Source organism: Protopterus annectens, chromosome 5.part0 (assembly GCF_019279795.1).
Source record: "Protopterus annectens isolate FY-2018-M chromosome 5.part0, PAN1.0, whole genome shotgun sequence".
Lineage (NCBI taxonomy): Eukaryota > Metazoa > Chordata > Ceratodontiformes > Protopteridae > Protopterus > Protopterus annectens.
Window position 1 is genome coordinate 140,933,214 of NC_056735.1, and position 25,856 is coordinate 140,959,069.

General features: G+C 39.4%; 1 protein-coding gene across 1 annotated transcript in view; it reads left to right on the top strand.

Annotated features, from left to right (window-relative positions):
- The window catches only part of VWA3B (von Willebrand factor A domain containing 3B), a 2,054,405-nt gene that overhangs the window by 448,414 nt on the left and 1,580,135 nt on the right, over positions 1-25,856 (top strand). Inside the window, exon 7 of the mRNA XM_044071813.1 lies at positions 21,609-21,725. Coding sequence (XP_043927748.1) covers positions 21,609-21,725 — 117 coding nt within the window. The remainder of the gene's footprint in view (positions 1-21,608; positions 21,726-25,856) is intronic.

Consider the following 25,856-nt stretch of genomic DNA (forward strand, 5'->3'; position numbering starts at 1 on the left):
AAAACTGGATACCCACATCTACTCTGCATTAAAAAAAACACCAAAAGATAGGTCTCCTTTACAGACACAACCGCTTCCTCAGCCCCTCTACCCATCGAACCCTGGAATCCACCTTCCTGCTCCCCTCCCTGATGTATGGTGCCCCTCTGTGCACAAATCTCCACCTCGGCTTTGGATCCAAACTTGAATCCTGCTACACAACATCTGCAAATTTGCAACCAATTCAAAAAACTCATCCCACCACTGCCACTCCCTCCTCACCCTCAATTGGCTTGAACTCCCCAACTACCTCAGTTACTTATAACTCACCATTGCCCACAAGCTCATCTTTAAACCCGCAAACTGCCCATCTCTCACTACATCCTTAAAACCCTATATACCCAACCGCCAACTGAGATCCACAAACCAAAATCTCCGTCAGGTCTAGAAACCAGCACAACCTCCTGGCCACTTACTACTGTCTTACTCCTTAGCCAAGCAGTGGAACTCCCCCCCCCCAACTTTACAACCTTCCAAACCATACCACTTTCAAATCTCAACTATTCTCTCATCTAGCAGCCAAATGGAAAGGCTCATGTCACGCTCCAACATAAAACTCTCTCCACCCCATCTCTTTCTACCATGCACTGAAATCATTACCATTTACCAGTTCTATTGCTTCATCTCAACCTAAAACAGTCTTACCCTACCAGTGACTGATTTTCTATTTCTATCTAATGTACTATACTTTCCATAATACAAGTTTATTGTACTCTCTCCATGCAAAATTGAACACCTAACCTGCAAAGGGGTAGTAGCTACTTGTTTAATGTTTACTTACAAAGAGCTTATTTGACAAAAATGTCTTTTTCTGCAAATGTTCAGTTTACCCAACCTCCAAAAGGGCTAGGAGACTTCTGTTTAAATGTTAACTCACTAAAAGCTTATTGAATAATGTATTATATTTTTGTAAATGTTTTAATTGTTTTGTACAAATCTTTGTTATTTTTTTGTAACATATAATATGCAACTTGCAATATTTGGAGCTTTTCACCCCGGGCCTCCACTGAAAATGGGCTCTTTATGGTCGAATGGACTACCCCAGTCATCAAACTTAAATAAAAATAAAAAAATAAATAAATAAATTAGAACCTCTATCTATCTAAGTTTACAGACTACAGATCACAGTACTCAATGCACACACCACAGCACAAGTCTGATTTTTAATTGGACTGCAGGTGATCTTATGGTAGATGACATCAGCGGGCTACGTGTGTGACAAGAGTTTGGAGGCCTACTTTGACTGGATGTTTGTGCAAGCACCAAAACAGTGCAAAACTATGCCGTTTAAGAAGTCAGTGTGGGATACACACTTACACTGTTCTTTATGGAGACACACACCAAGTTGAATGCAATGAGGATAGAACCCTACCTATTTAGGTTTACATACTTAATGCATGCGCCACAGCACAAGTCTGATTTTAAGAGGACTCCAGTTGATCTTATGGTAGATGACATCAGCAGGCCACATGGTGGACAAGAGTTTGGAGGCCTGCCTCGACTGCATGTTTGTGCAAGCAGCAGAACAATGGAAAATCATGCCATTTGTGAAGTCAGATTGGGATACACACTTCCAGTTTTGTTTATACCCACACACAGTTGACTGCAGTGAGATTAGAACCCCTACCTATCTAAGCTTATGGACTGCAGATCACAGTACTTAATGCATGCTCCACAGCACAAGTCTGCTTTATGGAGGTCTGCAGGTGAACTTATACTAGATGACATAATCAGGCCAGGTGTTGAACAACAGCTTGGGAGGCCTGCATAGTCGCATTGCTTCGTAGTGTCATCTGAGGCTAGTAGCCTAGCAGATGAATACTGTTTAGTAGCCTAGCTGTATAACAACAACACCCTTATTGAGCATATTTGTCTGTTTGCTTTTGGATGAGCAAGCCTGTGAGTACCATCGACTGGCTCTGTTCATGAAGGAGCACGCAACATTATATATTACAACTTGTACAGTGGTTGATATATATATGGAAAAATTAAGATGACTAAGGGTTGTTGTGATTTTTGGTGTCGTTGCTAGTGGGAAAACAAATGGATGGCTTGTCAATATATGTACATATACTTACAGTGTGCCCTCAATTTGCAGTGTTTCCACATTTAGTCTTAGGGGAGACTTGGAGTCTGAGAATGATAGGATATCATATGTCTCAGCTGTCCAGATTTTCACAGAATGTCCAAATGTTTGACTTATAGTTTTGGTCTTTTTCTCACAAACTTGTGGTTTTCTGGAATATCAATGGCAACTCATTGAGAAATGATGTCAGAAAATAATGTCATACATCTAAATTTCAGATGTCATATCCTTCAAAAAATTCATGCTAAGGCAAAGCCTGCTATTCTGTCAACTTTGTAAGTTTATAACTTATTTTTGGGCCTTTGTCCACCCATTATTTGTGGCTTTGTCCTGATTTCTTGTTATAAGAGCCTGAGAGGTATGTAGGGCACTAAGGGCATATATATATATATATATATATATATATATATATATATATATATATATATACACACACATGTGTATATATATATATATGGGATCTGGACACATGTTCGACTAGCATATGTCCAAATCACAAAACATCGAACACACATACATGAAAGCACTTAATATCGACAAGCGCTTCTGTGTATGTGTGCCTGTTTCATAGATCGGAATACAGTGCGGGTAAGGGAAAATTCCATTTTCCCCACTGTAGTGCAATCTCGCAGTGAGAATAATAAAGTAGGGGTGTGTGGGGAGTGCAGGGGGCAAAGCCCCCCTGCAGAAACATAGATTTTTTTTTGAACTACACATACACGGAAGCGCTTTTCAATGTTAAGCGCTTTTGTGTATGTGTGTTCGATGTTTTGTGATTCGGGCATATGCTAGTCTAGCATGTGTCCTAGATCCATATATATATATATATATATATATATATGTGCACATATCTATATATATATATATATATATATATATATATAAAATCCACATATATATATGTATATATATATATATATATATATATGTGTGTGTGTGTGTGTGTGTGTATAGATCTACATAAATATAGATATAAGTATATATATATATATATATATATATATATATATATATATGTGTGTGTGTAAATATGTATAAGATATATATATATATATATATATATATATATATATATATATATATATATATATATATATAGTGCTATAGTGCAATAAGCTTTGGATTTGCACTGTGGTTAACTAGGTGTACACGCATGCGCGTTTGCCTTTTTTTTGTTTTACCTGTTTGTGAAGGTAAGCAGTGCGCACATGTGAAGTGCATTACTCACATCTGAGACTTACTATTATGTAATATATGCCTGTTAATAAAGCCCACTCTTATCTCTACTCCAGGCCTGGATTTCCCAATTACTAACAACAGTAATTGAATGTATACGATGCATACCTGTCAACCTATTAGAACAAGAAATCTGGACAAAGCCATATATAAAGAGGGACAAAGGCCCAAAAATAGGGACAAGTTTTAAATATTGCTCCTACAAACTTAGAAAGTTGATAGAATAACAGGTTTTGCATTAGCATGAATTTTCTGAAGGGTATGAAGTCGGAAACTCAAATGTCTATCATTTTTTTCCAACTTCAGTCTTTGATGATTTGCCACTAACCTGCTAGAAAACCAAAACATTATGAAAAACAGACCAAAAATATGAGGCAGAAATCTAGACATTCTGCTAAAATATGTACAGTTGAGAGGTATGAATTACGGTGTCTGTGGTTGGCAGTCTGGCATAAATCCTATTTCCTCTTTCACTGTTTTTGCACCGCTGTGCTCCATGCAGACTGGTTAAGCCTTATCAAAAAGGTTTTATACGTGTGGTGTACCATGCAGATGCGGAATTAAAACAAGGCAAAGTTGATAACAGTATGGGACACAGTCTGTAAAACACAACCTATGGCTAGTACACCACCAAAATTTCTATTTATATCAGGATTATAACCCTCAACAGCATTGCAAGTTTCATCATGCAGGATGGCTGTATTAGTTCTTTTGCCCACAGAAGCAGCTTGCCAGAACTGGGGTCATTCATCACACAACCACCTGCATAAAAATGTACTGCTATTCAGCAGTTACCTAACACATAAAATGTATGATCAAATCTGTATTATTGTCCTGAAAATGTGGGGGATAATAACTGTGACAAACACCCATATACCGTGGTTTGGGGGTAGCATAAATAAGTTACTGTTATGGCAGTTACAAGGGGTCACTCCTGTTTTGGGGGGTGGGAGAACAAACTATATTTACTGTTAGGATACAGACAAGTCTGAAATCAGACACTGCAATGTGTAGCCTCACTTTCTAACTTCTCTGTTGAATGATGTACCAGTAATCTGCTACAGTAGGACTGTATGAATGTTTCATGCATGAGGCCTACTAATTTCAAATGGACGCATAATAATAAAATAGTGACTGTAGTCACATGTTAATTTAATTTCTGTACAAATACACAACTATTTACTTGCATACTGTACCAAGTTCATGGATACAAAGGATATGTCATAATAATCTACAAGAATACAGTGTAGGTTAAGGATCTACCTTGCAAATGCAGCAGTTGACACAACTTTAGTTCATGGCTGACTCTGATGCAAGCAGTACACAGCCGATACACGGGTAGGTACAGGTTGTGTCAGTTGCCTGGCATTATTTTTAATAAATGTATGTGAATAGGAGAAAGATATTAGTCCCTAGGTCCCTAAGTGGTCAGTGAATGTGCTATGCATTGTCACTTAGGCAAAGCAAGGGCATACTGAGCATGCCTTTGTCTGCCTACAGGGACAGCAACTGGGGGTTCCTCCTCCGAGTCCTCCTGTGAGTGACTGTGGTGACCTATGCATTCGTGGGGGGGATGTGTGCCCCTTCCCTTTGCTGATCCTGCTGCAGCTGTTAACATAGGATCAGATTGTGGAGCATAGCACATACTGCGAATATTTGTGTACATGTGCATGGACTATACTGCAAGGCTCCACTGGATATATCTAAGCACCGAAACCATGACTTCAGAAGTGCAAACACATGTTCTATGATGTTCCTAGTTTGTGCATTTGCCTCATTATGGTGTTCTTCCATGGGTGTGTTTGCATTTTTGATGGGTGACATCATCCACGGTTCTAGGACATAGCCAGCATCCCCCAGTAAATGGCCGTGTGGGATGTCCCCCCCTAGCAAACATCTGGTACAGCTGTGATGTGTGCCAGATATGGGATTTGTGATAACTGCCAGGGTTGCCAGAGCACACATTCAAGATAATCCCCTGGGCATTAAATAGACTTGGCATTTGATGGATTGGTATCTCTTGAGGTTAATATAGATTCTACCCTTCTCACCAGGTGATGCCTTGATGTGTACATGAGTGCAGTCTATGGCACCCAGTACTTCAGTGTAGTGCACTACATGGTTGAACCATTGCATATAGCTGGTCCTCTCCTAAGGGGAAATATGTGCTCACTGGCATGTAGGAGAATAGCATCCAGGAACTGGTGGAGTATCCTGAATGCTGATGCCTGAGACATCCGCATCATGTCCCCAGCTGGTCTTTGAAAAGTACCTGTAGCTAATATCCTAAGAGCAACACATACTGTACCTTAATTTCCACTTGGTATGGGTTCCCCTCAGTTGACTGTGGCTCTGAGTTGAGGGTGGCAGAACTCACAGCGTTCTTGTAATATGTCCCTCTCCACCCTGTAGCACTCTACAGTCTCCAGCTCATGTAGCACCTGGAAGGTTACCCTGGGCCTGAACACTCTTCTCCTTTTCGGTCTAGGCCTGTTGTCAGCAATACCAGCAGCAGTGACTTCAGCCTCTAGCACATACAGATGTAGAATAGCTGCAGCAGCCCCTGGCATTATCTCAAGTAAAATTTCCATGTCTCTACTCCAGTGATTTTGAAGTATCGCGGGAATATCAGAATGTAGGCTGTATGCATACGTTATACATTTATTGAGTAGGTCCACCATGTGGGATTGGCCAATTAAGATGTAGTTCACCTATTTAGGATATAATTAACCAGATTTAAAGGTCCTACTTTAGTTTGCAGTACTGCACTGTGCACACTGTAGCACAGCATAGTGCAGCTGTGCATAACGAAGGTAAGCCATGTCAGAATTTTATATTTTCAACCCTGTTGTCATGAAACATACAGAAAATAATTACTACAAGTTACACTTTATTTGTATAAGCTGCAATGTCAGAACAGCATGAGAAAAGTTGCCATACTCTGTACTAGAACCCAGAACCATCTGCACTCCAGTCCAGTACTTAACATCTGTCCCCACAGAAATAGTTACACAACTTCCCATAACTGGAGGCTATTAGCAAAGCACAGCCCCACTAACCAGGTTTGCACGATGCCCAGCAGTGCTCAGCAATATTAATTGAATGCATCCTGTTTCTATTTTTGGATGTATAGCTAATGTTTGATACGTGGGTGGTCTAGTTGCGTAAAGAAGGTATGCATCACCAAAACTATTTGAGGCAAGTGGAGCACTGTGCAAACAGATGAAATGCACAACAAAACAAAGTGACCTGATACATCCCCCTGATGTCATAGACATCCATTGGAAACATAAACTCCGTATAGGAGCCTACACAATGTGAACATCCCTACACACTTCCTGCCTTTTGTGATTCAACAGATCCACTGACTTTTCCACTCATTTGCATAATAACCATGCTGATAGCCTTGAATCTACATGGTTAGTAGCCATGTAAGCTGGTCAACAGCATGGGAGCACGATTTTAAAGACACAAGGCAGGCTATTACTTTACCTATGGTGACAGTACATTATACTCCAGTTTGACATGACATTTCTGGTAATCATATTTAAAATGTTTTGTAACAAGCAGCACACTGCACAAACATGAAATAAAAAAAATACATTTAAATTGACAGTAATCTGACATACCTTCCCCACCCGATGCTTTCAGACATCCGTAGTGTATACTTCGCCCATTATATGTGTGTTGTTACCTTTTCTTGGGAAGTCTGTCCATATTGCTGGACTTTTATATGCCCTTGCTTCCCTGTAGACTCTTGTACTTGGAAATTTTCTTCATACACTATCAACACAGACATAGAGTCTACACAGTTGTATTTAAGGTTGTTGGATCGCTCCACCATGTTATTTCGCTTCATTAGCATACATTTCAGCTAGTTATGCTGAAATTTGCATTCCATGCAAGTTTCTGTAATTGCGTGTGATTGTGGGCTGCTATACGGAATTTACTGAATCTAAAACTTGATCGACCCGTGTTTACATTGCTTCGCGACGTGCACATGGGAAAAATGACTGTGTTAGCTTTATTGAATTCCCCCCAAGTGTACACTAAGTGTACACAATCTGCATTCACATCCCTACCACATTTTTTGTGTTTTCTAGTCACTCAGAAAGATTATAAGTGTACATGTGGTCTACACTTTGTGGTATCCTTTATGAATTTCCCTCAGTATTTAAAGCTGCAAGAAAATCAGTAGGAAAACTAAAATTAGGAGGAAGAAGGTGTGAGTTATACTTGTGTTGTCTGTTCACTCAGAGCCATGTACACTTAATGTAGGCTTTATTGAATCCCAGGGAAAGACTTTTACAGAAGCTAGTACATTTAAAACTTCCAATTTTAACTGAAAAGAAATGTAAAGTTTATAAGGAATGATTATGTTATGTGATAGATTGTACGGAGGCTGATAAAAATGCAAGACTCATGCTTCTAGCGTGTGAAAGAATGTTGGCTGCAGTGGAAAAAGAACAACAGTTTCCAGGAAAAGTTGATTATATTGCTATAGTATGTATTTGTTAAGGACAGCATAGCGATCCAGTAGTTAAAGTTGCTATCATAATCCTTCATTGTCTAGTTCACTTCTTGGCTGGGGGAGCCTTTTGCATGTCTTCCCTTGGTCTGTATGGATTTATACCAAGTTCTACATTATCTTCCCATATCCCAAAGGCATGTCATATGCTTGTCATGTGAGAGTATGTGTGCATTCTGTGTCCTTTAATGGGTCAGTGTCGCATTCAGGATTATTTTCTGTGCTTTGAGTCTACTGAATACTGGGATAAGCTATGACTTTCCTGTGACCATGCACTGGACTAGGCAGGTAATTGGAGAATAAATGAATGAACATGTTTTCTATAAATATAAAATTGTGAAGGTCCAGACGTATGCTGTGCTGTGAACAGTGAAACTGCAGTGCTTTTGTAAAAAAAAAAAAAAAAAAAATAATTATGGATAATGAATAAATCTTACATTATCCCATCTGTCCACTTCAACGTGTGGGATACTTCAATCAAGCAGATCCAACCTGGCAACCTTAGATACTCTGAAACACTGGCACTCCTTCCCTGCTCCCATGATGCACCTGTCTCCCCTGCAGTACTTAAATACAGTTTGTTACCCAAGTGACCGGAGGCACTCTTATGCTCAAGCTAATTATACTTTTTTGATTGCCCTAGCCATAGTGAGTTAGTTAGCCTTTCAACTTCCATTTTTTCCTGTCAAGGTTCTGCTAGAATGTTATATTAAAAAAGAATGCTCTGTTTATATTAAAAAAAAATTCTGTTGCTATCCATCCCTGTCTCCTGGCTTGATCGGTTGGGCCCAATATAGACTGTCATCTCTTTTTCTAGTTAGCATTTTTTCCAATAACTTCTTTTAGTGGTGTTATCTTTAAAATTCCATTATATTTTTTTCTTGATACTTGTATTTTTTTACTAGATTTGACATTGATAAATAATCAGGCTTCAGAATGTGTGTCTAATGTGACCACAAGATCCCACTCTAGGATACGCAAGAGCTAAGCATAGTATGCCTGGGGCTGGTACATTTAGATGCTTCCTGCAATGTTTGCAAGGCCTTTGGTCATTGCTCCTTGCAGGAATAAACATGTTTAGAAAGAGCTTTGCCCTCTACTTTTGAGGATAAAGGAGACTAAAGAGGAGAAGAAGAAAGACAAGGAGCAGAAGAAGATAAAAATGGAAAATACTGCACCCAGTTCCTGTCCCTCTGTTAAAGTTCCTAGAATGTCTGTGTGATTGACATGTCAAATGGCTGTGATGTCATAGGCAAATGAACCATGAGTGACTGACATGCAGATTTGACAATGGCATCATGCATACATTGGTTGCCGATTGATACATATGGAAATTGGGTCTATATTGCAACATCTAACGCTTAAAACACGAACGATGTTACATCGACACATTTTCAGCGAAAGCTGAAAATGTCGAATCCGAAGAACAGTGATTTCTTTCCTAGGGAAAGAAATCGCTGTTCCAACCCCTGCAAAAAAAAAACACATTACACACTTCCAAACACATACACACATACCCAATCCTAATTATACCACCCCAAAAACCAGTAAACAACTAAATACACATATGCACATAACCCAAACATACATTTAACGAAAAAAAAAATAAACATTTTAAACCATATGCACTTACCTTAACCCGCATCCTAACCCTAAGGTCAATAACTCTCGCACATTCACATAAACAGCTCCAAACACATACACACTTACCTTAAGCCTAACTCTACCCCCCAAAACAAAAGTAAACAACTGAAAACACATACACATGGAACTCAACCATACATTTAACATAAAATATACAACAGTAAACACTTCCATACATATGCACTTACCTTAACCCACACCCTAACCCTAAGGTCAGTAACTGTTGCACAATCACGCTCGGGAGCTATACCGGACAAGGGACCACACTACACCTCAGAACACGACAAAACAACGAAGCGGTCAAGCGACTTCTTTCCCAGGGAAAAATGTTGCTAAACAGCTGCTTCGCTGTTTTGCCTGTTCGCTCTACATGTGTCGAAGAAAACACATTCGACATAATACGTTTTCGTTGAACTCATAGGAACCCTGGAAATTACCTCTCCACATATGATTTGTGAATGCCTGCTGAGACTGAGAGTCTCCAGAGCTAAATGGCATTAGAGGGTCTGTCCTACCAGAAACCATTTGCAAGAATGGCTTGTCAACTGCTAGGTTCGATGATGGCATCTATCATCTTGGTTCCTGTTGTAAAGTATCATATGAGAATGCTTCATTGGACCATTGCAGTACAGTGGTCATCATATGAAAATGCTTCATTGGACCATTGCAGTACAGTGGTCTATCAGGCATTAATCAATGAGTTTCAGAATACTTGTAATGAATATATGCAGAAAACACATCCATTAGTGGCTCATATCCCCAGCGGTACCACAAGGGTGCCTATTTGTACTTCCTTCACCCAAAGCCACTGTGATCATGGATGCTTCCCAACTGAGAAGGGGGGGCAGTACATGGGAAAGACAGTCCAAGGCATGTGGCCTCCCTCTGAGGACAACCTACAAATCAAAATCCATAGATATTAGGAGATTTCTGCTAGCATTGCAGCCCTTTCAGGACTCCCTCTCTTGAGGTGTGATATCTATCCAGACAGACAATATGTTAGTAGTCTGATACGTCATAAAATGGGGGGAACCCGCTCCTACCAGCTATGCTGAGAGGCACTGAGGGTTTGGCAGTGGGCAATATCTTCTGACCTCTTTCTTATAGCAATGCACATTCCGGTGAAATCCTGTGTTCTGGTGGACAGGCTGAGCAGGTCCATTCTCTTGCCTCAAAAGTGGTCTGTTAATCTGAAAGTGGCAGAGCAGATTTTCTGTTGCTGGGGTTTACCACTCTGTGATCTCTTTGCCTCTCATTGCAATACCAGGTGCATCAGATTCTTTGCCCTGATCCTCCAGGTGGGGGAGACACCAAGGGATGCTCAAACTCACATTTGTTCCCCCCTCCTATAATCCTTCCTTCCAACTCCTCTTATACCAAATTTTCTGAAAAAAGCATCAGAGAAGAAGGTGATGGCTATTGTAATTGTCTCCTTCAGGCCTCGACAAGTGTGGTTCCCCTGCCTCTGGCGTCATCAGATTCACCCCCCCTTGGGTGCTAGATCCCAACCTGGCTCTCCTTTCTCACCAATCCGGAATGCCTCATCTGGGTATTCAAGCCCTCAAGCTGACCACTTGGCTAGTCAGTCCAGGCTTTCTTCCCAAGCAGTCCACATTCTTACATCATCTCAGAGACCCTCTGCCAAGAAGATTTACAAAAGCGAGTGACAAAGGTTTTCTATTTGGGCACCTCAGAGGAATCTGGATCCCTTCTCAGATCCCCTTTCAGTGGTGTTAGATTTTCTGGCTTCTTTTTTTAATAATGAAACAGCTATTCTACTATCGAAGTTCAGTTAGATACTATATCATGTTTCCATATTGGAGAAAATCAATCCCATATTGTCTGTCTTAGATTATCTAAAGCTTTCTTAAGGGTTTTTTCCTTCTCAGCCTGAGAGATCTTACTTCCCACTTTGGACATAACTATTATGCTTCAAGTTATAACAAAGCCTCGCTTCAAACCTACAGCTTAGGTGGATCTGAAGTTTCTTCTTGGAAAACATTGTTTTTGGTAGCAGTTACTTCTTCCATAAAGGTGTTTTAGCTCTTTCCTGCAAACCTCTGCATTATTTTTCATAAGAACACGGTATCCTTACAAACTATTCCTTTCTTTATAGCTACCAAGACTACTTAAAATCAGACCATCTTTTTATCAGTTTTCTTTCCCAGTTTTTCCAACAAAGAGGAAATACATGCATCTTCTAAATATCCATCATTAGCTATGTTGGTATATTCACTCTACTAAAAACATTAGGAAGTCTGACCAACTCTTTGTGTCTTTTTCAAATTCCAAATTTGGTCAGGGAGTCTCTAAGTCATGTTGTCAAGGTGGTTGTCTGTTTGCATTTCACTTGTTTACAGAGAAAAGGGTTTGGCTCTATCTAAGCCTGTCATACCTCACTTGGCTAGATCTGTGGCTACTTCTAATACTTTCTTTTTAAGGGCCTCCCTCATTTGATGACATATGTGTAGCAGCTACTTGGTCCAACGTTCATAGGATCAAAGGAGGTTACTAGGTTAACGGCCCTAGGGTCCTTACAAGCCAAGCCAAGTTCAACCTGTGTTCCCAAGGGTATCTGGTTCAAGCAGACACTAAAAAATAAAGGACCCCTACTCTTTTCGATAGGTGCTATGAGATCTTTTACATCCACCTGAGCTACCACCAATTCAGGCACATACAGCCTCAGATTAATGTCTCATCCCAAGGATGACACACTCAGGAGTATATCACCCCCCTTTATGATGTCCTACAGGGTCACCAATCCATCTTCCTGGTGTGGGAGTAGAACCCACAGCCTTTTACACCAAAGACAAGTATGCTACCAGTTGTGCCAGGTAGCACAGCATGTGCCAGGTAGCACACCTGAATGCTCACACCTTCATTTCTCATTATAAACTGAATTTGCTCTCTAGAAACAGAGCAGACATTCTCCAGAATATCCTTCTATGGGACCTCCCAAGAGTTTCATTAGCTGAGGACTCTGTCCCATCAGTCGAGGAACAGATGGAAAAGATAACATCAGATACAAAAGTTATGTACTTACCATAATGATAGATCTATGTTGTCCGCTTCCATCCTTCCTCAACTACCCAGCCTCCTTTCCCCTTTCCTTAGGTATACATTTATTTCTTTTGCTTCTGGTGGGACCAGGCTGGCCATTTCCTAGGTCTGTCTTTGCAGACTTTGATCTCCAGACCAGCTTATGCATTAATTGCTTGTATTATTTTCTGATTTGTGAGAATGAAAGAACCATAGCCACTTTTAAGTTGGATGTTTGTGCTGAGTTTTCTAGTTCTGCACTTCTGCATGAGATTTAAGAAATCTTTATCAGCTCATAGTTCTGATCTGAATGTGTCTGTTTATTCCACTACATACTTGGGCTTGAGGCCAACATAGCCCTCAGATATGAAACCAACAAGCATCCACTTATCTTCTTCTGGCAATAAAAAAAGTATTATTTATGCATTCTGTAACTATAAAGGTAACAGAAAAGTCTGCCTCCCTTGTAGTTGTTCAAACTGCTTTACCTACTTGCTCTAATGTAGCCAATCTAGCACCTGATAAGGAACTTGCAATAGTATTGGAATCATTAATGTTGAGATATTCACACTAAGGTGATGCCCCATACCTACACTGTTTGATTTTAATTATAGATTTTTTTCAGATTCCTTCTAAAAACTCAGCAGACATTTATTGGCATCTCTTCCCATTGCATTTTTTGTCAGTAGGGTATAGAAATTGACCATCACCTGTATTCTTACACAAAATCTTTCCTTGCTGTTCCCACATTTTTGCCACCTGAACAAAAGAAAATAGCATCATTTGGTAGAGCTACAGTGTCAATTCCCCAGCCTCTCTCAGTTATTGAAGTGCCCCCTGGCTCTTACTATGACCCCTGGCTTTCTAAGAATACTAGAGCTCCAATGCAAAATAGAGGCAGTGCTTAGAAAGCCTGGGTCAAAAGAAAATAATTACCCCTACTACAAAAGTACAGGGGACTGCAGAATCTTGCCAAGAAACAAATAAATAAGGACAAAAATTCCTACTACAACTCTCCACAAATTAATAGCAAATCCAACCTTGTAAGTTTTGGTCTACTCTAAATAACACTCTTTCTCCAGGTTGCCCTTCCAATCCCTCCCCTTTTCCAAATATACCTCCTCCACAAACTGATACTCTCCTCAATAAACACTTCATTGACACAATTCATAAATTCACACCCTCCAGCTCAAAGACAACTGCTCCCCCTTCCCTTTCAAACCCACTCAATACAAACCTCTTCTCCTTTCATCTTGTTTCCACTTCCTACATTAAATCTCTTCTTCTGAAGCTTAAACCCTGCTCTCCCTCCACAGATAATCTTCCTGCTACCTTCCTCAAAGTAGCTGCTGGATCTATAGCCTATCCTGTATCCGTAGTAATCAACAGATCCATTCAAGAAGCAACAGTCCCTCTCATCTGGAAATCCTTCTCCACCATCCCCCTGCACAAAGGGGGAAACTCTACTGACCCTTCCAACTATAGAGCCATTGCCATCCTATCCCCTCTATCTAAAATACTCGAAAAATGCATTAACTCTTAGCTTCTTAACTATCTACTCCAACAAAACCTCCTTGCTCCCACTCAACATGGTTTTTGACCAAACCATAGTACATCTACTGCCCTCCTTCATTTACTCACACTATCACTGAGGCCCGTAATAACAACCAGCTCATATCCTGTCTCTTCCTTGACCTCTCCAAGCTTTTAACACCATGTCTCACCCTTTCAACTGTCCAAGCTATCCAAACACAACCTGTCTCCTGCCTCCCTAACATGGTTCTCTAGCTACCTCTCTGGTAGGCTGCAATCTGTCAGATGGCTCTCATCCTCCTCTCCCTTCATTCCAGTCACACACAGGATTCCATCTTGGGCCCCCTCCTATTTAACATCTTTTCTAATGAACTTTACACATCCTCTGAACAATCTTCCCTTATCCAATATGCTGACGACTAGACTCTCATCTCCATTTCTAGCAATATCTCTGACCTCCATGCCCAAACACAGGACACCTTTCTATCCATTGAAAAGTGATTGTCTGACAATCTACTTATCCTAAACCCCCAAAAAACAAACTATTGCTCTTTCTCCCCCATTCTCTCTCCCATCATAAGTCCACCTTTATTATCACATCCTCCAGTAACACCATCATACAACCTGAACCCCACACAAAACTCCTAGGTGTCACCATTGATGATGAACTCAAATTTAATTACATACATACATTCCAATGTATAAAAAAAACTCACCAGAAACTAGGCTTGCTTTATCGTAACAGAAAAGTTCTAACAGTCAATGCTAGACCCTCCATGACACAGGCACTTCTCCTCCCCTCTCTTCCCTTCTATATGCTGCCCCAGTCCTAACCAACATCCAGTCCACAACCTTATCCAAACATATCCAAACTTCAACAAACATACCGTAAAATAGCTAGATTTATCACTAACTCCCTTTACAATTTGCACCATTGCCTTGCGCTCAACTCCCTCCAGTGGCTTGAACTCCCCCAACAACTCCTACTATCACAATTTCAAATAATACACTCAGTACTATACAAACCATCTTCCTGCCCAACCCTCTCCTCCCTGGTATTCCCCTACACTCCCTCTAGCACCCTCCACACCTCAAACCAGCAACTCCTGGATATCTACCAACCAAAGAAAAATGTGGGCAAACTACTCTATAAATGCTCCGTGACCCAAGCTTGGAACAAACTTCCTATACACATACGCTCCATTACCCATCCATAACACTTCAAAAAAGAGCTCAAACTTTATCTACTTAACACCAAGACATGACCATATCAAGAACCTACTTAACTCCTCCACACTATTGTATTTCATTCCTATCATAAGTGTATTCAGACTGTTCTCAACCTTTATCACTTTTCAACCTAACTGGTACTTATTCTGTGAAATGCAATCTCTAAATACTGATAGCTTAACTGTTGCTGTTGATCTTGCTATTTACCTGCAGTGCTACTTGTATATTATTATGTGTATGTTACTCATTACTTTTTTTTTTTGACCTGCTGTGTTTGTAATTGTACTATCTTGGAGTGTGAAATTTTATTATACTGTAAACTGTTTTGTAACTGGAGCTTTTCTCCTTGGGTCTCCACTGAAAATGGGCTACTCGACCAGCTAGACTAACCCGGTTAACAAATATCAGTCAATAAATAAATAAGTGCTGATGAATGTTGATTGTCTTGGTGCCACATTGTCACCTTTGACATTTCTGTTGGTCTCAAAGTTATGATCCGGTTAAGATCTGGTCTAAGGCCTATAGTAACTGTAATTCTACAGGGGTGATTTACCTGGCCAAGTGTTTGAAATGCAAACATTTTTATGTTGGAAAAAACAAGAAAAAATTCAGGGAGCATATATATGAACATGGCCTGGATATTAGGAAGGGGGAACATAGGACCGCTCTGGCCAAACATGTTATGGAATATAGTGATCATTGTTTTTTTTTTGTGTTAGAATGTGCAGTAAAGGACCTTAGGGGGGACCGTGGGAAGATATCCTGGAAGAAAAGGAATTAAGTTGGCAGATTAGACTGAATGCCACGACTCCCCTCTAGCCTAAATTAGAGTCTTTCTATTTCTAGTATTTTAAAATTTAAATCTTACATCTTACGTTGTGTAATTTGAAATCTGGTATTATCTAATTATACCTGTTTTAGTGTATATTATTTAGTATATATTTAGTTTATATTATTTAGTGTATATTTAGATCTATATTTTACTATGTAAAATTTATATTTGTATATTTTTTTAAATTACCTAGTGTTGAATTTAAAATGTTAATTGCTGTGGGATTTTATTGGACATGTCACCAAGGGGGAAGATATTTAAGGATGGCAAAAGGAGATGTATATGGATTCTGAAGAAGTTTTTCAATGAAAGCGCTCAATCCTCTCAAGTGTTTTAATAAACTTATTCAATTCTCTCCCGTGTGTTCTTGGCCATACCTTTGGGCTGACCTGCTGTGAATATTTGCATGGTTTGGTCTGTTTCTTGTCTTGTGGTTATCCAGTTTTGTGTTGTGGAATACGGCATCCCTGGACCAGAGGTTGAACCAAGTGATGTGGAGAGAATAAACCAGAGTGTGGGACTTCTAACACAACTGGTTTAGGAGTTAACTTTGAAGGTTAACACTATCCAACAACAATGTGATTGTTTAACCAGAATGGAGAACGAATTTCTGCAAACACCTTCCTGTTTATGGACTGCTGGTCAAAGAACTAACTCATCTGTGGCTCCCCTAGCAGCAATTCAAACAATGAACCAGGTATAGTGACCAATTTTAAACAGTGGTTTAATGGTACCATGTATTTTGGGGAACCTGTTATAAATAATGAGCCTCAAACTTTAAAGAAATTGCTTATTTCTTTTGAGAAATCTATATCCAGATGTAAGAAACTTCAGTTGGAGAATGTCTACCTACATGAGTGCATTAAAGTGAAAAGGATCCCCAAGGGGCTTCGCACATGGAAGTTTCCCAACGGGGTCCAAGTAGGCACTCTGTTTTATGAAGAGCTGATTTACTTATTTGACCGGCACAGATGTGAACTTCTGGAGTGCCTGGTCAAATATAATCAAAAAGAAATAGATGCTTTGGTATGTGAGGCGGAGAGACTGGATGGCATTATTGCCAATGACTTGTTGTTCCCAGAATATAAAAAAGACTACCTGGACATTTTTAAAAGGGTGGATTGTGATATTATGAGGATAAAAAAACAACAAAGTAAAGAAGTTTGAATGAGACCGCTTTGCATGTGCTGAAAGGAGGGCATGTCCCAAGCCCCCAGGAACCAATAGAAATGGCAGCTATGACAACGGCTATGAAGGGGAGGAACATACAAAGTTAGATAACTCGGCTCATGTGGAAGCTGAAGCCCCTTTAGGAGTGAATCAGGATGCACCCAGGAGATTGGTGCGGATTTGGAACTAAAGGAACAAGCCGAATGGGGGGAATTGCAACTCACGGGGGTACAACCAAGGAACCCACTGGCAGGAACAGTGAACCTATACCCAGAATTGACGATAGACAATTTTGTTTTCCTCTTTTGGATTTATCTATGGCATCTGTGGAAACTAGCATTGGAGAATTTACTATCACTTATAACCAAACAGGTGACTTTGCAGTATATAATTATAGCGACTATGTCTGCAATACTGAACATTCCAATTTGTTAAGTAGGGGGTTTAGCTTTTTGTACCCTCAGCTAGTTTTAAAATTGGTAAATTGATTATTGATTTGAAACTTTTTCTTATGAAAATTAATTTTAAAATTTTGTTTAAGGGTGAAATGGAAGGGTTTGGAGAAGTTATTAAATGAAGTAGTACATTCAATCCCCCATTGCCTTTACCCTTAATCATTTATGAAAAACTAGTTAAATTTGAATTCAGGAATTTTTTGGCAGGATGTTTTCCTAGAAGCTGAAACTTGAATTCTCAGGAACTTCAATTGCTAAGAGAACTTTCTAAAAATAAAAACCTAAGAGTCTTGAAGCCTGACAAAGGGGGTGGGGTAGTCATCATGAGCAGGGATTAACTATGTTAATAAAATACTGTGTCATGTTACTAACAGTGATTTGTATGAAGAAACATCTATCAACATTATTAATCTAACCTATCATAGAACAGATTTTTATCTACAGGATATGGTCGATGAAGAGGAAATATCCCCAGAGTTATATGTTACTTTCGGGAGAATTATCCAGTGCTACTGTGTATATTTGGTATCCCCAAAATACACAAAAGTACCTCTAATCCACACACAAGGCCCATTGTTAGTGCTAGAAAGTCTAAAACCCACCCCCTGGGGAAATATGTTGACATCATGCTGAAAAAATGTTTGGAACCTTTCAAGCATATTTGTAAGGACTCCTGGGATTTTTTACTAAAAATTAAAAATGTTGAATATTCTGACCATTGTGTGTTTCTAACCATTGATGTTGTTGGGTTGTTTAATGTAATCCCACATGAGTTGGGAATTAGAATGGTTTAACGTTTTTTTAATTGAATGTACATCATTGGGCAACAATACAGTTAACGTTCTAGTACTTTGCATGGAGTTGGTATTGAAACACAATTATGTGTACTTAGAGGGTCAATACTTTAGGCAAAGGAAGGGAGTTGCCATGGGGGCCACTTGTGCCCCCATTTTTGCCAACATCATACTGTTGCAATGGGAGAGGCGTATCTTATTCCCACATCTTGAGATGAAACCTTGGAAATTGTATCTCCGTTTTCTGGATGATAGTTTTATTGTGTGGGATAGGCCTGTAGAGGAATAGGAGGTTTCCTTGATTATTTGAACTCTACTACCCCCTTCCTGAAATTTACATATGTGTATGACCTCTTATGCATTAATTACCTAGATGTATCTAAAGATCAGAATGAGAAAAGATGGGTCAGTACCATTTACCGGAAACCCACATACAGTAATAGCATCCTGCATTACGAGAGTATTCATCCCTCACATCAGAAGTACTGTATAGTGAAGGGCCAGTATATTAGTTTAGCCCGCATGGTATCCACCTGGGAGGAGTTCTTACAAGAATGTGATACATTAGGTAATATGTTTACCTGTAGGGGGTATCCTAAAGAATTGTTTTTTTGAGGTTTATGAGAATATTAAGATGAGAAGGGAGAGTGGTGATATTGTTCCCCGTATTTGTTCCTCTATTGTTTCAGTAGGGGATATAGTCATGGGAAGGCCCAAGAGCAGTTTGGATTTACAGGGGGCCTTTATTAATGAATTTTGTATTGAGGCATTCCAGATCAAAAATATCTTGCATAAATATTGGCACATATTTTCGCATTTTAAGGAGGTGGCTAGTAGTTTGGGAGAAGTTCCCCGGGTAGTATACAGAAGGGGTAAGACCCTGAAGAATTATCTGGAACATGCCACTGTTGAATGTGGCCCCATTTATAGTAGCAAAAAATGGGGAACCTATAAATGTGGTTGTTGCACAAAATGCAGGGTAATTATGGAAGGAGATCAAGTTAGGGTCAACCACATGAACATCCGGTCTAAGGCCTATAGTAACTGTAATTCTACAAAGATGATTTACCTGGCCAAGTGTTTGAAATGCAAACATTTTTATGTTGGAAAAACCAAGAGAAAATTCAGGGAGCGTATATATGAACATGGCCTGGATATTAGGAAGGTGGAACATAGGAAAGCTCTGGCCAAACATGTTATGGAATATAGTGATCATTGTTTTTTTTTTTTTTGTGTTAGAATGTGTAGTAAAGGACCTTGGGGGGGGGGGACTGTGGGAAGATATCCTGGAAGAAAAGGAGTTAAGTTGGCAGATTAGATTGAATGCCACCACTCCCCCGGCCTAAGTGAAAGTCTTTCTATTTCTAGTATTTTAAAACTTAAATCTTACATTGTATAATTTGAAATCTGGTATTATGTAATTATACCTGTTTTAGTGGAAGGGGTGTATATTTAACTATGTAAAATTTATATTTGTATATTTTTAAATTACCTAGTGTTGAATTTAAAATGTTAATTGCTGTGGGATTTTATTGGATGTGTGACCATGGGGGAAGGTATTTAAGGATGGTTAAAGGAGATGTATATTGATTCTGAAGAAGTTTTTCAATGAAAACGTTCAATCCTCTCAAGTGTTTAATAAACTTATTCAATTCTCTCCCATGTGTTCTTGGCTAAACCTTTGGGCTGACCTGTTGTGGATATTTGTACAGAAACAAATGATTATTGACAGGAACAGTAACTGACAAAGAACAATCCATCGTTTAAGTGATGCTACAGGTTATATACAAGCAATTTACAAATATGACACTGAAGAAACCACTGATTGCACTAAGACAAATAATCAGAGTTAAAGATTACTGTTTGAATGGGAGGGATAAGACCTCAGAAGGGAGGCAAATCTTCTTAATTTGCCCATTGGTTTAACTAAAGCAGTGACCAACTGAAAAAAATGTTATCACATTACTGGGAATGGGCCTATTCTTATATCTGTAGCATTATGGTAGTAAGTATGAGGATATTTAGTATACTAACTAAGGAATCTGTCTTAGCAATGGCAGTACTCTGCTTTAGATATGCATCACTAAAATCAATGAGGGCACCTCTGTAGTCTGCATTTAAGTGCCTGGAATAGTTAGATAGCACATAAAGACTCAGTTATAATTAACTTCTTCCAGAAGCTAGAAAGTCACTGGTAATGAAACTAAGTTGTTTGTCTGGTGCAAAAACATCCTGCATTTGTCATACAAGAGAATAATTAAAGGAATGAAGAGGGCAGAACATCTGGATATTGTTTTTTGCCCCCCTCCCTCCTCACAGATTTTAAATGTATTTCAGCTGTAGAGCCCTGTTTCATTAATGATAGAAAATATAGCTGTGGGCAGGATGAGACAGCGTATATTTATCTGAGATTCCCTTCATTTAGTCTAGCCAATGGTGAATAAAGTTTCAACTTGCTGACTACATAACATATCCCTGAATGCAGTTCATTGTCATTTCCTCCATAAAAAAATCATTGATGTCATAGTATCTATATGTGTGCTGGCAGTGGTTTAAGTTATTGGGCTTTTCTGTTTTTTTTTTTCATTTTGGTGGTTGTGTGATTGTGGTGATATTATATATAAGAAAGCAGAGGAGGACCCAATGGGGGTGAAGAGAAAATGCTTTTTGTTGTTTCTGTTGTCATATTAAATCTTCAACTAGTTTGTTTTATCTTGTTGAAGTTTCAAACAATTTATGTTTGATGAAGTTTAGGGGAACCTTTTATTTGGTACAGAATATTCATATGTGGTGAACTGATGGATGTTTTCTCAAAGGTGCTGTTCTTATGCTATTATGGTGGATACTTCTGTGCAAGTGGGATATTCCTTAATGCAAGAGATTTTTTTAGAATGCCACTGTTATGATCTTTCCTTGTTAGTCACCAATATTATGAAGTATAAATATTTTAGAAATGTGTACTGTTTGTTCTTTGCTGAACTGCTAATGCACATTTTTCATATGTAACTTTACTTCTTTTAAGGAACCGGTATTCAAGAAGATGTATTTTTAGTCTGGAAAGAGATGGAGGAAGCTAGGAATACACTTGGACAAATCCAAGCTCTTTTAATTGAGGACTCTAAAGCTGTGTATGGAGAAGGTAAGACACACTTAAAAAAAAATAATTAACTACTGGAGTAGAACATATGTTCAGTGGATTTATAAAGAGAAAGTAACTTATTAATCTTATTATGCACATTATTAAAACAAAATAAGTTGGTCTGTTTATCAGATGTTGAAATTCTCTATAAAGTTTTTTGTTTTAGTTGTGACTAAATGTATGACTCTGTGCTCTTGTCAAGAATTCTACATCTCTACATTTTTCCCAGTTAGTTCCCCAGTTTTCGTTTCTTGTTTGGACCAGTGTCTGCAAACAACAGTGCTGCTGTAGGACTGAGAGGAATGTGGCATAATGGAAACTAGCAACTAGATGCAGTTTCAAAGAGGGCAGATTATGTTTCTTTTTCTGGTAAACTGAAGTGGCCTTTGCAGTACTGCTTGCTTAAGAAAATATTTATGTGTTAATAATGTTGAATCTTCTAGACTCTTTACAGGGGACTCCTGCATACAAAAAGCCACCATAGCACACCCCCTTTGAGAAGCTCAGTTATCTTCAATTACTTGTTTTTTTTTCCTGTGTTGTTAATCATCTTTTGCCAAAAGTACGTACCTGACTGCATCCTGAGATAATGTCTGTGTGTGTGTGTGTGTGTGTGTGTGTGTGTGTGTGTGTGTGTGTGTGTGTGTGTGTGTGTGTGTGTGTGTTTGTGTGTGTTCCTCGACTACAGGATTAGAAATGTATTGCTTCTTACTATAGCTGATGGTTGATTTCTAAGACATTTTTTATGTAATAAAAAGTGCTTTATTTTCATTTAACCATTTGATATGTGTTAATTATATGCAGAATGGAAGATGTGGTGCTAGGTTTAGATTTGAAAGAAACTATTAGGAATACAAAATGCTACAAAGAAAAGCACAAAAAGGAAAGTGTTGGGGTGTGATAAGTATTTGTAACTAATGTTGAATGTTGAGCAGAGAAAATTATAGTTTTGCTTTTGCATGTTGTTGGGATTAACGCATTAGAATTACTTTCAGGAAGGAATCATTTTAAAATTATTACTGATAAATTGGAAGAATTTGTAGCATGTTGTTTTCCTGAAAGCACTGCAGTGTGAACGGAGACACCGATTCTTCAGATGTGTACACAGTAAAATAGTTGATATATGACTGAATTGGGTAGCCACAGCAAAAAGTGAATCTGAAAAATTGGTCGATTAAGTAATTAGGGACAATACTGTGTTAGAGAATACCTGGTTATGGACTGAAAGAATGGTTACTTAAAGAATTTAGATTTATAGAAATGTTTTAAATGCTGTGTTGAGGAGCAGTGACTGTCAAATCAAAAGCAAGATCAGAGAGCAATAAAAAGTTCAAAGAGGACTTGCTTAAAATAGGATCTGATGTTGTCCTTTTCATTCTTCCTCAGTTTATTGGTTACGGATCTGACTTTGAATCGAAATCGGCCACATTCTACAGACTTCGGATCCAACTCTCAAGCTCCTCATTCTGCCCATAATACCTCAGGCGATCCCTGAAACCTCAGATCTTATTTGCCTCTCTCTTGCACAGGTGCGGATCCTCTCTTGATGCGTTAGTTAAGTATTTAGGTAGTCATAAGTGTGTTCATTTATCTATATATCTTTTTATTTGATATTCTCCTTATTTTTCCTTATACTTAAACTTACCTTCCTCTAGTTTTCCGTTTTTTCTTTGTCAAGCTTCTTACCTAACTCAGTTTTGTAAGCACCATTGTTGGTTCTCTTCCTGTCCTAAAATAAAAGGCAGAGAAACTAGTGATCTTAAAACTTAGTAGATGAACTCAGTCGCAATAATTTAAAAAATCATGAAACCCAGGTAGTGTTTCAAAGCAAAAAGATCTTATTCATCACAGACAAGCGATCCTCAGTAACAAAAAAAAAAATCATAAACATTTGTTAATGCTTAAGAGCAGCACACTTGGATATGAACTGTACCATTTGTGCAGGACTTAATTCTAGGGCTGCAGTTGACAGGAGTAACTAGCTTGTCCTTAAGGGTTACTGCGACCTTCATATTCCTCTTCCTCAGGTGCTCAAACCCCAAGTAAATCTTCAAAGGCTCCTTCAGAGCACAGGAAAAGATCACCGCCAAAGTCTCAGAAGATTTCATTGTCCTCAGAGTCACCACAAAAGATATGCAGATATTTATATCCTACTTTGTTGGAGCCAACAAAGAAATCTATGGATTCTCTGGCTTCAGATCCGATAGTATTATTTAGTACTCCTCCTGTGCAGCCCACGGATCCAAAATCATTGGATCTGATCTCAGGTGTGTCTCAGGTGCTGATAACTTGTTCACCCATATCTCCACTGCTCCATTCCCCACTTTTACAAATCCAGAGAAAGCACTCCAGACCTCACTTGATCACTTCATCCATCAGGTCCTCCCAGAGTCTCTCTCTCTCTGAAAAAGTGGCTAGGATGATGAGGAAGTTCCTCAGAACTCAGATACAGATGGAGGTTATTCTGGCTCTGTCTCCCATTGGATCTCTGAGCCTTCCATCCACCTCACACATTATTGTATCACCTTCTTCCATTTGTCCATCAGTTTTGGAGGCCCAGGATCCACGAGTTCCAGGAGTACCAGTGTCAGAGCCAAAGAGAATCATATCTTTGACTCCGACTGTATCCCTGACCAGTTCCTCTACTGTTCCCTTGTATTGGTATGAATCTTGGAGCCAAACTGTTGGTGTCAGATCCGTGGGGCTGGGATTGACTCCGATGTTGCTGGAAATGTCCTTTCCCCTTGGAGCCTGTGCATTAACTCATGTCCGACTCCCTCATCAAGACATAGAGTTGGTCAAAATTATAGCTTGCCTACTTTGGAGTTCTCAGCTGCAGTGCAGCTGGCCATGGCTTCTCTGGGTCAATCGGCCTTCTAAGTTGTGGAGAGAATGATCTCTCATTCTTCCTCAGATCCTACACCTTACCCCCCCCCCCCCCTGGTTCTGAGCTTTGATCCCATCAGACCTACTCCTCAGGGAGAGCCAGTACCAAGAAGAGTCCAGATAGACCCATAGAGGAACAACCCCTCTCTTCTGACACTTCTCCAGAACATCCCACTGAAGAGGTTCACTGAAAGAGAATGTGCAAAAGGGGGCACATAGATTCCCCTATGGAATCCCTCACTGAAGATACTGACTTCAACGAAGGGGAAAGGTCCCCCAGATTACCACCTGATGATGTCTCCTTTGGAGACATTTTGGAAATCCTTAAGCAAAAAAGGTGGTTAGTCTTCAGAAAACCCATCCCCTGAGGAGTCAGTATTCCTGGAAGCTTTTGGTTCTGGACCATCTATGTCTTGGGTAACTCCCATGGCTAATGAGCTTATCAGTTTAGTCTCTCACTGGGCATGAAAGGAATCAGACTCTGTTGAACTGATCCCTTGCAGACTGGACTAAATTTTAGTCCCTTCAAAAGATAGACTACATTGAAGTAAAGGTGTCCCTGTCAATGCAATGGTTGTAGTGGCAGCCACCAAGAAGCTTTTAGAACAGAGTTCCTCTGTCCACCCCTCTAACAGAGAGTCTAGAGCACTGGACAGATTTACAGATTGCTTATTTGCATCAGTGACCTTTGCCTTGCGGTCCTTGAACTATCTGGTGCACTTTACAAGATTACAGATAGATTTGACTAAGGAACTCTCAAAGTCTCTCTTTGAGTCCATGTCTCCAGAGGATTATAAGATATCATCCTTGCAGCTGGCCACTCTTTTATCTATAACAAATGCATCCATGAGGCTAATTTCACATGCAGCAGAAGGTACCTCACAGGTTGCCAGTTTGGGCCTTGCCATAAGGAGACATACCTAGATGTGGCTATGTGATTTTGTGGAGCCTTTCAAGTCTTCTTTCATTAATGCCCTCTTTGATGGAATTATCTTGTTTGGCCCCTCTGTGAAAGAAATGCTTTCATGCAGTGAACAGGAAGGAAAGACCCTGTCTGCCATAGGGATTCACTTTTTTACCCCTCAACAATCCTTCTCAAGGAATAAAAGAGGAAGCAAGAAAATGTGGTTCTGGAAATCTTAGGGATCTCTTCACAATTCATGTGGAGATAACTCCTTCAGAGGCAGAGGAGGAAGTTCGAATAGAAGATGCTGTCCTCATGACAGAGGAGGTCTGCAAAATCAA